The 14,401-nt window shown below is 33.7% G+C and overlaps 1 protein-coding gene across 3 annotated transcripts in view; it reads right to left on the reverse strand.

Moving 5' to 3' along the window:
• Positions 1–3,764: 3,764 nt before the first annotated feature.
• N4BP2 (NEDD4 binding protein 2) overlaps positions 3,765–14,401 on the reverse strand; it is a 73,843-nt gene continuing 63,206 nt past the window's right edge. For 2 of the 3 annotated variants that reach the window (XM_090266967.1, XM_090266965.1), the window contains 3 exons: positions 8,649–8,772; positions 7,114–7,189; positions 3,765–4,894 (listed from right to left, as the gene is read on the reverse strand). In XM_090266967.1, the coding sequence (XP_090123093.1) occupies positions 7,144–7,189; positions 8,649–8,772 (170 nt within the window). In that variant the 3' untranslated portion in view covers positions 3,765–4,894; positions 7,114–7,143. Of the gene's footprint in view, positions 4,898–7,113; positions 7,190–8,648; positions 8,773–14,401 lie in introns of all 3 variants that reach the window. The other variant, XM_090266966.1, reaches the window with a different exon arrangement.

Below are 14,401 nucleotides of genomic sequence, written 5' to 3' on the forward strand. Positions count from 1 at the left end.
AGAACTCCATCACCTCATTTCTTTACCCCACCTTCATATCCTACAGCTGTTCCTATATATGACCAGAAACAGAAGTGCCAACTGATCATGCTGTTACAGTAATCCTTCTCTATATCGCAGTTCACTTATCGTGGCCTCACTGTATCGCGGGACTTTAAAATATATATTTAATTATTTATCACGGATTTTTCACTATATCGTGGGATTTTGCGGTACTGTGTATGTTGTTAAAGTTAAGAGTTTAAGAGTGTAGAATAAATGTAAGGTTCCCACTTCCCGGGGGTGGGGGGGGGAGGGCTGTCTAGAACGTAATACCCGCGATAAGTGAGGGAATACCGTATTTTATTACACCAAAACAGTCATTTCTTGTTAAGAAATTTGTTTAATTTTGAAGCTTTTTTAATATTAAAATGTCAATATTTAATTAGCTATTAAAATTAAATAAACCTCTAACAAATTAAATAATTACTCAGAGAAGTGCTCCAGAACCTATGAAAGGTACAACTGTAAGTTATGAGGTCTGTCCAACCATTGTTAATATAATAAGAATGGTTTGCCCAACATCAATGTAATCTGGCAGCCAAGGAGAGTGGACGGGAATGCACATGCGTAAACAATGAAGCCTTCACTGTACTAGTCAGTAATGGTGGTAGATGCCAACGAATGAGCACCTGTACTGTGTGGCCCTCGCATTCAAAATGATTGAGCAAGTAGAGCAATGAACCTGCATCAGATTTTCTGTTGATCTTCAACATTCCTCCGCGGAAACTATTCAATGATTCAGAAGGCTGCAGCTATGGGCAACTGGTGATTGGCAGCTTCATCACAACATGCCCACTCACACATCACATCTTGTGCAGAGATTTCTGGTGAAACATCAAGTCACCCAGGTGACTCAGCCCCCTACAGCCCAGATTTGGTGCGCTGTGACTTCTGGCTTTTCCCAAAACTAAAATCACTTTTTAAAAAATATTTATTTTTAGAGAGAGAAGAGAGGGAGTAAGAGAGAGAAGAGAGAGAGAAAGAGAAAGAAACATTAATATGTGAGATACATCCTGCACACCCCCAAAAGGGGACCTAGTCCGCAACCCAGGCATGTGCCCTGAGATTTGAACTGGCAACCCTCCAGTTTGCAGGCCAGCACTCAATCCACTGAGCCACACCAGCCAGGGCTATAATCACCTTTGAATGGGAAGGATATTCCAGACCATGAATGAGCTTCAGGAAAATACAACAGGGCAGCTGATGGTGACTGGAAGAACTGTGTGAGGTCCCAAGGTGCTACTTTGAAGGGGACTGAGGTATCAGTGTCCTATATACAATGTTTCTTGCATTTTGTATTTCTTCAATAAATGTCCCTTTTCCATAGCACATGGCTGGATATTTTTTGGACAGACTTTGTGTATGTATAAAAGCCATGAATTTGAACTGTTTAGGCTTTTTTCTATAAAGTAATTTAAAACATTTCAATCAGGAGAGCAAAGTTCAAATGTACTACCTCCAAAAAGAACACTTATTCCCCCCAGTGCTTCCACAGTTCTTTTCTATGCAGTTTCTAGTCCTTAAGACATACAAATATTTACATATCCCTACCCTGGTTTACTTAGCTTTAAATCACTTACACCAAGTATTGTGCTTTTTATACATTGATGTGATTAGTACATGTTTAAGAAAACACAAATCAATGTGCAAATATATTAACTAATTGGTATCACTAGAAATAACTCACATACCTAATCTAGTAGCCATAACTGAGTAATCAGATCAAAAGTGATCCCATTAGCAATTAAGTCATCCACTAGAAACCCACTCCATCAGCCATGCTGGTTAATAATGTCAACTGAATATTTAAGTTAAAACACATACAACTGTGATTACCTTTTTATTACTCCTAGCACATAGTAGTCATCAACAAATACCTCTTGAAGAAATAGATCAAGAACTAATTTTTACATTATTTGTATTCAGTGATCCAAAAATAATGTGGCAGAGACTGCTGTTCATTCCTCCAAGAGAATGCCTAAATTTTAGCTGAATATACGGCAGTCTGAAATAAAGACAATCTCCCAGCTTCTCCAACAGGTAGATGCTGGCCATGTGACTAAGTTATGGCCAATAAGATGTAAGTTGTGTATTATGGCAGCTTCCAAAAATCGTCTATAGACTGCTGGCACTTACCCATTGCTCCCTTCTTCTTCGTCCTTCCTCCAACAAAATATAGATGTGTGATGGTTATAAAAATGAGGGCCACACCCTGAGTATGGTAGAGTGGTGGACCAAGAGGATATTAGATCCCCAAAAACTTCATGTAAAAGAGCACATCCAGTCATAGACTCTATACCTCTGGAATTTTATATTGAGAAAAATGTATTTTTATCTTTGCCATTGGGAAAACCTATAATACCATAATATCCTTTGGATAAAGGAGAAAGGCAGATGTATAAATGGCAGACTTTCACAGACATAGCTCATTCACTTGGGAACAGGATATTAGCTCTTTAAGTATAAATTCTTACTCTTATGATAAGATGCAATTACTCAATACTAGGAGTCAAGAGAACCTAGGTTCGAGTCTCAGTACCTCTGCCATCAACTTCTCTAAGCCTTTGTAAGACACAGATATAAAACAATTCTCTTGGGTCTTAAAATATAATGTACAGTATTCCCTCACTTATCGCGGGTATTACATTCTAGACACCACCACCCCTGCAACAGGTGAAAATCCGCGAAGTAGGAACCTTACATTTATTTTAGTATTTATATATATTTTAAGGCTTTATAAACCCCACACACTTATAAACTGTTCCCACTCCCTTATTAACCTTTTCTACACTTTTATAAACACAACTTATGTTCTTAAACATATTCTAAACTCTTAAACCTGCGTAACTTTAACAACATAAATATACAGTACTGCAAAATTCCGCGATATAGGGAAAATTCGCGATAAATAATTAAATATAATATTTTTTAAAATCCTGATACAGTGAGGTCATGAAAGGTGAACCGCAATATAGAGAGGGACTACTGTATATGAAAGTGTTCCATGGTATATATCACTATACATAAAATAACTGATGAACCTGGCTGCTGTGGCTCAGTGGATTGAGTGTCAGCCTGCGAACCAAGTGTTGCTGGTTCAATTCCCAGTCAGGGCACATGACTAGGTTGCACGTCAGGTCCCCAATTGGGGGCGCGAGTGAGAGGCAACCACACAGTGATGTTTCTCTCCCTCTCTTTCTCCTTTCCCCTCTCTCTAAAAATAAATAAATAAATGAACAAACAAATAAATAATTTAAAATACATAAATAAATAACTGATGAGAATAATTGTGGATACAAGCTCTTTCTGTCTCACATTATATCCCCAGTAACAAGTATTCAATAAACATTCATCAAATAAATATTTTTAAGTTGCTAAATGAGTGAGTTATACTACTTTGGAGTTAAAGTTCAATAGTCTTTAATATTAACTAAAGTATTATGAGTCCCTTTGAGACACAAATCTTAATTTTAGACATCTGTTAAAAGATAAAAGGGTATAAAGAGAAAAATCTAGCTAATCCATTTATCTAGTTCAAAAGTGGATTTCATATTTGTTATAGCAAAAGAATTTAAACTACAATAAGAGTTGTGATACAGAAATGAAATTTTTAATACTTTTCCCTTGAGATTCCAAAAACACACATAAAAATATTTTTTAATATTTAAACCACTAACCCAACCACATCAAATAAAAAGTTTCTCACACTGGACTGTGGCTAAAGTATTTTATTAAATTAAGTATGTAATTTGCAAATGGTTTAAGAAATTTTTTAAAACAAAGTTACAAAACATTTTCAATAAAAAAGTAGAGTTAACAGCAAAATTACATTTTCTTTATAGTACAAATAAAAGCATTTTGTTTCTGATACATTGTCTGAAATGTTATTATATATTCTGCAACTGATAGCTATAGTAATGTACTTTAATGAGAAGTCTCATGGCTAATTCAGTCATTTGTTAATAACAGGTTCATCATTTGGACCACTGAAGTCCATTGCTCAACTTTATGGAAAATAATAAAATCTCTCATCATACAATGTGTATTTCTAAAAGGCTCTTCAGGATATAGATGTATTCCAGCCTTGTTTCTCTATAAAATTCTCTAAAGAGGCATTAATTAATACTGTAAACTTGAATTATATTTAAAAATAAGCACCATTAACAAACATTCTACATAAACTTACTTTACTATTTTGGCCACACAAACATTTAAACTTGTTTCTTTAACATGTAAATAAAAATAAACAATATTTAACTACTACACAGGAAAATTATCAAACTTCACCTCATTGCACAATGGGAAAGCACTTAGAAAAAAACAGCAAACATTATTTTTGTATCTTTTTTATAATTTTATCTTTTTCTTAAATTGAGAGCAGTTAAGACATTGTCAAAGCAATTTCCTGAGTTTCAAACTTTCCAATACCCAGCTTAGACTAATTTTGTTAATCTGTGTATCCTTTTTCTAAGCGTACAAAACACTTGAATTTAAAAAGACAAAAAGAATCAGAAACAATCCAACATAATTGTTTAGCTATTCTTCTCCAAATGTGTTATAAAACATAAGACACTTTAAAATACAAGTCAGGATTTCTAACATATAATATGTCCTATATTTAAAGGCCAAAGAATTGCAAATAATATGGAAATACTAATAAATTGAAAAAAACTCAACTTGAAAATAATACAGAAATATAGGAATAGCTAATAACCGAGACAACATGCTTCCATTTCTCAGGTTCACGTAAGGAAGTGGATGGATTGACAATACTGTTACAGGTCCCCTCAGTCCAAACGCATTTCTCCTGTGATTTCCACATTTTTTTTCCCATGGTAGATACTGGTAGAGACTACTGAAAGATATAATAGTTACTAAAACGTTCCAAACTACAGAAGTGTTGCACTTTTTAAATATTAATACATACATCTGTGAAGAGCCACTCTCATAAATCACGTACTAACACAAATACACCAGTACATAAAAAATTTGAAAATCCCCACACTATCTTTACTTTTGACACATAGGATTTAGAAATGGGCAAAAGTGAAAATTTTGATGATCCCCAAAATATGTTTACCTTTGGCATATAGGATTTAGAAATGAGCAAAATAAGGAGCGATTATAAAAAAAATTTTCATAAATATGTGTGGTTTAAACTATGGTAAATAGTGGGGTAGGTGGTAGTTTAAGATTAAACAAATTCATGAAAATACATATGATGTTTGAAATGTGTCTATATATTTATGAATGAATATTAAGGGGAAATACTCTAGATTCACCCAAAAAAAGCATAAAATTAAAGTTGATATAATATAAACATGGCTTCTTTCATTTGGTTTCTGCCACAAAATACCTCACTTCTCATTCATTTTGACTGCTCCCACATTAATCATAATTATAACATTAAAATAAGTCTAAAGTGTTCAAAAGCAATTTTTAAACGGGATGAGGAAATATAAAAACACAGAAAATGCATATGCAGCTGCACACTCAAATAACTCTAGATTTTAGTATTGTCAGTCTCATTTCTTACATCTTATTAATTTATACATAAAAACATTTTATATCATTAACAATTAGTTTTATAAAATGTTGAAAGGAATTGTTTTATTTGTAATGTATACAACTCTTCTAGACATTACTAAAAAACATATGCTAAACTGTTGGCATTTTTTTAAACAAATTATTACAAACATAGCATATGAATAATATTTCAATACCAGATAGTCACTATTTCTAAATAATAAACAATATTTTTATTTTTGTGGAAATAAATTCAACAAGACAGCTCTTCTTTTAAAAGCATGCTTTCATAATATATAAAAATGTGTTTTTGAGTTTTATTTTCATTAAAATGCCTGTTATTTTAGGAACCATTCTGTAATTCAGGATTCTTGCAGTAAAAGTTCAATCCTATAATTCCTGACCCAAATGATTTTTTACGTTTATTGAAAAGCAACACAACTGTTTGATTTTAACAAGTACCCTTGATATCCAAAGTCAAATTTATGTAATCATTGTCTTCTACTGGAAGATTATACTTTACCACATTAAACTTGTGTAAAGGAAATTTCAATTGACATACTAACAGGACTTTCTAGCCAACCAAAAAACAGAAGTCAAGGAAGGCTTTCATTCAGAAGCTGGCTCTTTTTAAAAGTAAAAGTAAAAAACTTTTAAATAGTAAGGATTCTTTTTATAATTACATCAAAAATGTTTTCTTCATTTGTTTTTAAGTTAATAGAATTTTGACCTTACTGCAGTTTAGAAATTACATGCCTCAATATAAAAGACAGCTCATTAGTACTATCTTAAAAACCACTTATGCAGACAGTTCTAGAAGCAGTTCTATAAGATGGGAACATCTGGCAGATATCTAATCACTTATCCTTCTCTGAAAACTTTCCTACCTATGGAAAGTATAAAACTGCAATAGAATCTCAGACCCCAACTTTCTTCTAGAAAATGCACACACACAGTAAAAAAAAAAAAAAAAAAAAAAAACCAGAAGGTTAAGAGATTAAGATCACGTGCAAATACAAAGCAGAAGAAAGCGCAACAGCATGTCTTCCTCTTGGATATGGCAAAATAAAGTGATGTTTTTTTGTATTTAGTTTTGAAATCAAAAAGCATTCAAGTGTTTTTGTTAGCTCTCTTTCTTTCTTTACCACTACTACTTTTTTTAGCCGCAGCCTTTGAAAGGCATGAACCAGGTCTCCAAGCACTTGAAATACCTCTCATAGATATGACACCATGAGATCTTCACTAAATGTCCAACAACAATTAACAGAAAGATAATATTTTGTCTCTCAGAAAGAATTAGCACACTTTCAAACTTTAAAATTGGATCTGATAATTTTCTCAGACATTTTGTAATCAATAAAAGTTATCTTTAATATTTTTAACAATATATTTGGCATTTGATTCAATAAAAACATTTAACTTCTCTTGAATTTTGAAAAACATTGTAACATTTTTATTTTATAACTGGACATTATTTCTAATAAAACACATGTTGACAATAAAATTGACTACAACTGTAAATAAAACTAATTTTAATCTACAGACCTTCACATTTGTAAGTCAAGGACGTTTAGTTTACTTTAGCATGACTTTCAAGCACCCTGGTTTAATTTCAGAGAACCTGCAGAAATGAGAAAAGAGTAATTTCAAAGATAAAATTTTCAAACTGGTTGAGAAATATCTTATAATCAATTCCAAATGCCTATGCTAAATATATTTAAGTACTCTCCATTAAGTCAATATCTAGGACCAATATCTATACTTACGTTCCTTTTAATCTACTGTCAAAATAAATACATTCCTAAGGCTGGGGATTATTCCTAACTTAACAGTTATTACAATTTAACATTTATCAAAACTCTCAAAAGCCTGAATCTGACCTTCATAAAGAAGAGCATGCTGTATCAAGGGTATAATGATGTGTGAATTACACTATTTCTATGCATTGAGTACCAAGAAGAAATCGCCAATATCATAGGTAAGTCTGAGTCATCAAACCATGAAATGGTTTCAACACCCTTGGTGTGAAATTTTTTAAAAAACTAGTTTCTAAAATAGATTATTAATCCCAACATGATAATGTTCCAGTCTAAGTACTCCTTTGTTAAAATAACTGAAAGGTTATATGTTCATGCTCAGAATAAATAAGTAGCAAAACAACATATTATTAGATGACATGAACAAAATATGCTAAACTAATTGGAACAAGTAGTAAGGGAGGAGGATACTGAATGATCTATATCCTAAGGGGATCTATCTATCAACAGATCTTTATTCGTGGACTTTTCTTGCTGTTTTCTGTTATTTGAATAATAATCACTTATTTAAAAAAGGATATTTCATATTTGTCAGCTAAAAGCATTAATGGCATTTAACCCTTTGAGTGCCAATGTCGCTGTGAGCGCGCTGACAAATTTTCTCAGAAGTGCCAGCATTGCTCCCAGCGACTCTTTTTTCGATGGCTATAAATGTAATTAACAATGGAATAATTTGTATTTTATGTTTTGTTCTCTTTTTTGGTACCTCAGGTTATATATTGATATAATTTTTTCTCATGTTGATCCAAATTTCGAATTATGCATGGCACTCAAAGGGTTAACTTATGAAACTATATAAATTCACAGTGACTACAAGAGTGTTTCTGCTAAAGTTTAAACAACACATCCAAATTATAACCATATTTCAGCAGAAGCTCCCAAATTCTTTCCAAAATCCAGGTATATATTTTCAAATGAATAATTGAAGAGCAATTTTAAACTATGATATGTATAATTGAATTATCTCGAATAATGCATTATCGAAGAAATACAAATATGCTTGCTTTCAGATTTTAAATTTAGGATGGAAATAGTTTTATCAGATGATTATTTGAACAACAAACACATTTTTTTCTTTCATTTCTGGTTTACTGGACGTCATAAATCCAGCAGAGAATGTTATAATTTAAGCATGGCTTTGTGGCTAAAACTAGATGGTTAAATTTAGTTAACTACTTTAACAAATAGTTCTGCGCACACTCTTAGTGTTTACTCTCTATATACGGGCAACTGCCATTATTGATAACAGAAGTCTGTACCCACCTGAAGTTATGGCTTGTGAGGTATTTAATGACGGCCGGTTTGATGCGAGCCACTCCTCCCTGGCTGCGGTTTCCTCTCCCGGTAATCACAGAGAGATAGGGCTTGCCACCACTCTGCTTAAATTCTGTTACAACAGGAATTGCGACAGTTAAAACTCACTGAAATTACATTCTCTAGAGAAAACAAACCTGAACTACTCAAAACACATAAATTATTTTCATGGGAATTTAGATTTATTACTTTAAAAAGCCCCCAAACTGAGGTATTTAAATATATGTTTCACCTACACCGTTTAAGTAGGAACTCTCATAGCAATTCATCTGCCTAAAAAATTAAGTAGAACTTCTTTCCCTGTGGGGAGGGAGATTTCCTTGTGCTACCGGAGTTTCTCTCTGAAGTAGTGATAATTACAATAATATCGATACCTAAAAATTATTATACACATGGAATCAACCATTGCTTTAAGTGACTTATATGCAATACCAGAATCTTCACAACAACCCTATCAGTTAAATACTATAAAGCCATACAACTTTGGTTCATTTAGAAGCTCTGCCACTAAATGACTGTTATGACCATGGTCAAGTTACTTAGCCTATTTGCGCTTTTTCATAATCAGCAGAAGGGGATATAAAGCAACTACTTTATAGAATAACACCCTCAGGCCCTGCCCAGTGTAGCTCAGTTGGTTGGGAGTGGTCCTGCAAAGTGAAAGGTCACCAGTTCGATTCCCAGTCAGGGCACATGCCTGGGTTGCAGGTTTGGTCCCAGGACGGGGTGCCTACGAGAGGCAACTGAGTGATGTTTCTCTCTCACATCGATGTTTCTCTCCCTATCTTGCAACCTCCCCCTCTCTCTAAAAATAAATAATTTTTTAAGAGTATCACCTTCAGAAATGGCTACAGCAAATCCGCTAATTATAGCACAGACTGCAGTCTTACTGTTAAAGATAATCAACTATTAACTTAAGAAATTCTTCCAAATTGATGATTTTTTTAAGAGGGCAAGGAAAGGGAGAAAGAGAGGGAGAGAAACATCAATGTGAGAGAGAAACATCCATCAGTTGCCTCTCGCATGCACCCCAATGAGGGACAGAGCTCACAACGCAGGAATGTGCCCTGATTAGGAATGGAACTGGTGACCTTTTGCTTTGCAGGACAATGCTCAACCAGCTAAGCCACACTGGTCCGGGCTGACTTTTAAATATTGAATGAAACTGAGCCTTTAAGAGACTGCAGCTCCTACTCTGGCAATGACCTTGAGAAAATCAAATGTATAAATCCTGAAAGTCAATAACAGCTGCAATAAAATTCTAAAAACTTGTTAATAAGTTTATTAACATTTATTATTAATTTAATAAATGATTGTTCCTCAGTTACAAATAGCACAAGTTTTGACCTTTAGCATAAAATACATATACATATAATAAAAGTATTCCATATTTCTTCTGCTCATTAAGGTGCCCTAAGACTACAGTAGATCCACAAACTTGGTTTTTCAAGTCTCCTATCTCCAGGGCAATATTTAGCCTGGAATTTTAAGAGGATATGTCGTTCTTGAATTTTTCATTCCTTCTCTGCTTTAAGATCTTCATTTCTACTCTATTCCACATCCAATATTTCAAGCAATATTTTGTTCAAAATTCAACTGTGCTGGCTGGGTGCTGGATACAGAAGGGTATTCACTCTGTAAAAAGTTTTTACACTATACAATTATTATTGGTGCATTTTTACTTATGGATGTGACATTACAAATCAAAGCTTAATAAAACTTAAATCTCTTAACTAACTATAATCCCCTCATCACTCCTTCACTGCTGCTCCCTCATCACTCAGGTCCATCCTTTACACCAGCTCACCTTCTAAGAGTTCACTTACTGCTCTGAAAACAGTCTCTAAATTGAATCACAAGCCTCAAATAAAGTAGGTGTTCAAGGAATGTTTGTTGAATGAATTCATGTACATGTTTAGGTTCACAAATTTCAGGTTTTTCCTGTTTACCACCTTTTAAAAAAGCTAGCTTATTTTTAAGCATATCCTAAATTTCTTATCATTTCAACTGTAAATATTTCAGTATGTATTTCAAAAAGGACTAAAAAACACAATGTCATCATATCTCGCAATATTAAAAAATAGTTCCTTTAATGTCATGTTTCTAAAAATGACTAGAAAATTCCCCAAATAGTCTCAAAAAATATTTTACAGTGACTTGTTTGAATCAAGGTTAAAACAACCCATAAATTGCATTTGGTCGATATATTTCTTACGTAACTTTTAATATAAGATTCTCCCTCCCCGTGTTTTTCTTCACAATTTGTTGAAAATTTTTGATCATTTATCCTAAATTTCCAAAGTCTGGATTTTAATGACTGTATCCCCATGGTGCCATTTAACATGTTCCTCTGTTCCCTGTAAGTCCCTAAAACGTTGTCATGAGATCTCTTTATGTTTCTGATTTATTTAGGGGCAAAAATACTTTGTAGGTGTATATTTCAATCATAAAGCACAGGAGAGTCATATACCTTGTTTGTTTTTTTAAATTCATCGCCAATTTTGACAGTCTCCTTTTATGACAAAGCAATTCAGGACAGAGCCAGATTTTTACCCCTGCACACATTTCTATTCAACAATACTACCACCTGGTGGTGAGTGACAGTAACTACAGGCCACCAAAGGTGGCAGCAAAATGGGCCTTGACTTCCAGAAAGGACTTGTACCTAGGGTCTGACCAAGTATCTATCACCTTACAGAAGTTATTTAACTCCTTTTTTTCTTGTAATTTTTGTACTGATATAAAATTCACATAACATAAAATTTACGATTTTAAAATGTACAATTCAATGGTTTTTAGTGTGTTATAATGTGTATCTATCAACACAATCTAATTTCAGAACATTCCATGATCTCAAAAAGAAATTCTATACCTGTTAGCAGTCACTCCGCATTTCCTCGTCTCCAGCCCTTTCCCCGCTTTCTAGCAATCACTAATGTACTTTCTGATTCTATGGATTTGCCTATTCTGGACATTTCATCTAAATGGAAATCATATAATATAAGGCCTTTTGTATCTGGCTTCTATCACACAGCATAATGTTTACAATGTTCACCCACACTAGAGTGTGTCTCAGTACTTTGTTCCTTTTTATGGCTGAGTAATATTCCACTGTGTGGACAGGCCGCATTTGTTTGTCCGTTCATTAGCTGATGGACATCTGGGTTGTTTTCACTTTTTGAGCTATTATGAACACCCATTTACAAGTTTTTGTGTAAATGGATTGTTTTCAGTTCTCTAAGAGTAAAACTGCTGGGTCATATGGTAACTCTTATGTTTAACCTTCCGAGGAACACCAGCCTTTTCCAGTGGTCACACCATTTAACATTCTCACTAGCAATATATGAGGGCTGCAATTCTCCACATCCCTATCAACACTTATTATTTTCCATATTATTAAACTTTTAAAATCACTTTCCTTATCTATAAAATGAGAGGAATGCCTTACTCTTTATTCAGTTATTCAAAAGTTTTCTTTAATGTTGAAAAGGCTCTCTATATAAAGGATGATTCAATAATCATCACTGACTCGATTCTAGGCCAGAAACATTTTTTTAAATCCTCACCTGAGGATATATGTATTAATAAGAGAAAGAAGAAGGGAGAGAGAGGGAGGAGGGGGAGAGTGGACAAATATCCATCAGTTGCCTCCTGTACGCACCCCGACCAGAGATCAAAACCACAACCTAGATATGTGCCCTGACTGGGGACTGAACCTGCAACCTTTTGGTGTATGGGACAGCGCTCCAACCAATTTAGGCACCCAGCCAGGGAAAGGTAGACATTTAATAATCAAATTATACAGCAAGTTTTTAAATAAATATTGCAATACATGGGAGTATTCTGAGAGCATAACTTAGTCTAGAGGTCAAGAAATGGCAGGGTAGATAAACAGAAAAGGAGGAGAAAAACATGAGTTGAGAATGGAGAGGCAGGCGAGGAACAGATTACGTAGGGATTTGGACATTTATGTTAAATGAAACATGGCAACCTGTACTTTCTTATCACATTGCTAATTTTCTGTCCACTGCCATCTACCCTAATAGGTGGCAAACACCACAGACACAGAGTGTCTTTTTCACTGCTTTATCCTTGATGCCTAGAATATAGACAATAATCAAATTAACTGATTTATTCATCCTCTACAGATAGAATATTCTCTTCTAATACTGCTATATGACAGTCTTTCTCTTCTCCAGATTAAATAATATACTAAAAATGCTCTTAAACATTATTTTCTAATCTTTAGTATTATTGTTTTCTAGATTTTCTCCAATATCTCCAAATATCTATTTAAAAACAACTGGAGGAGTGGAATCCTGTCCTTCATCAAAGAATGTCTGCTAATAAACATAGAATGGACACAAACTATAAAACACCACATGCAATCACCAATAAAATAATTGATTTAGCCAAGGATTATCAACGGATGCTAAAATCATTAGGCAAAATATTGCAGAACAGTTCAGTCACCAAGTATCAAATCACCAAAAATCACTAATTACTAAAGTAGAAAAATACATTTACACCTTAGCTAAGAAATCTAATTTATTGTCAATAATGGAGAAGACTGACCATAATATCTCTCTCCATGTATTCACCAAGGATGACTTAATATCACCTATATAGTATTTTTACCAAGACAATTTTAAACTGAATCCAATCATGAGGAAACAATCCAACAAATCAAAATTATAGGACAATCTTCAGAAATGTTGACATGGAAGACAAAAAATAGGGAACTATTCTATCACAGGAGGCTACAGACATGGGACAATCAACTAGACCATGTGATGTTTGACTGGATCCTGGATCATATGGCACAACTGTACATTTTAATACAACTGGAGAAATCTGAATATGGCCTGTATATTAGACAACATTATTATAACAATGTTAATTGTCTTAAAAGTGAGAATGGTATTGTGATTATGTAGGAGAATGAATTTGTTCTCAAGAGATAAACAAGCTGAGGTATTTAGAGGTAAAGCACCATAATGCTTAACAACTTTATTTTAAATCATTTAATAAGAAGCAGTTTTAGAGAGAATAAGCAAATGTGGCCAAATGTTAACAATTAATCAATCTAGGTAAAGAATATATGGGTGTTTATTGTACAGTTCTCTCAACTTCCCTGTAGGTTTCTAATTTTTCAATATAAAAAGCTAGGAAAAAAGATAGTGATAAGAGTACCTGTACACACTGGCATGCAAGATAAAGCTCACTACCGCATTATAACTAAACATCCACCCACAGAGAAATGATACATCGTGATGCGTTCACAGAACACTACCCAGCAGTTATAATAAAAAACCGGACTGATCGAGCTAAGCAATCTTGAAAACTATAGCAGGTACAAATAAAATAAGTCACTTGGCTGATGATATAGTGTGACACCATGTGTGTTTGTTCTTTTAAAACTCAAAAGGAATACTAGACTGGTTATGGATGAATGTATATATAGTAAAGGTATCCCTGGGAAGGAAGGATGTAGACCAAATGAAAGGATGTTGATTTCCACTAGAAAGGGAGGGAAGAAAGACAGTACAAAGAAGGAATTTAAAAAAAAAAGAATCAAGGGTAAAATGTTATCAATTGTTCCTTGCACACATGGATACAAAGGTGTTCATTATATTACACTGTGACCTTTTCAACATGGTTTTTATGATAAACAGATGAATTTTCAATCTTTTATATCAACT

Source organism: Furipterus horrens, unplaced genomic scaffold, assembly GCF_987537825.1.
Source record: "Furipterus horrens unplaced genomic scaffold, mFurHor1.1.pri manual_scaffold_2, whole genome shotgun sequence".
Lineage (NCBI taxonomy): Eukaryota > Metazoa > Chordata > Mammalia > Chiroptera > Furipteridae > Furipterus > Furipterus horrens.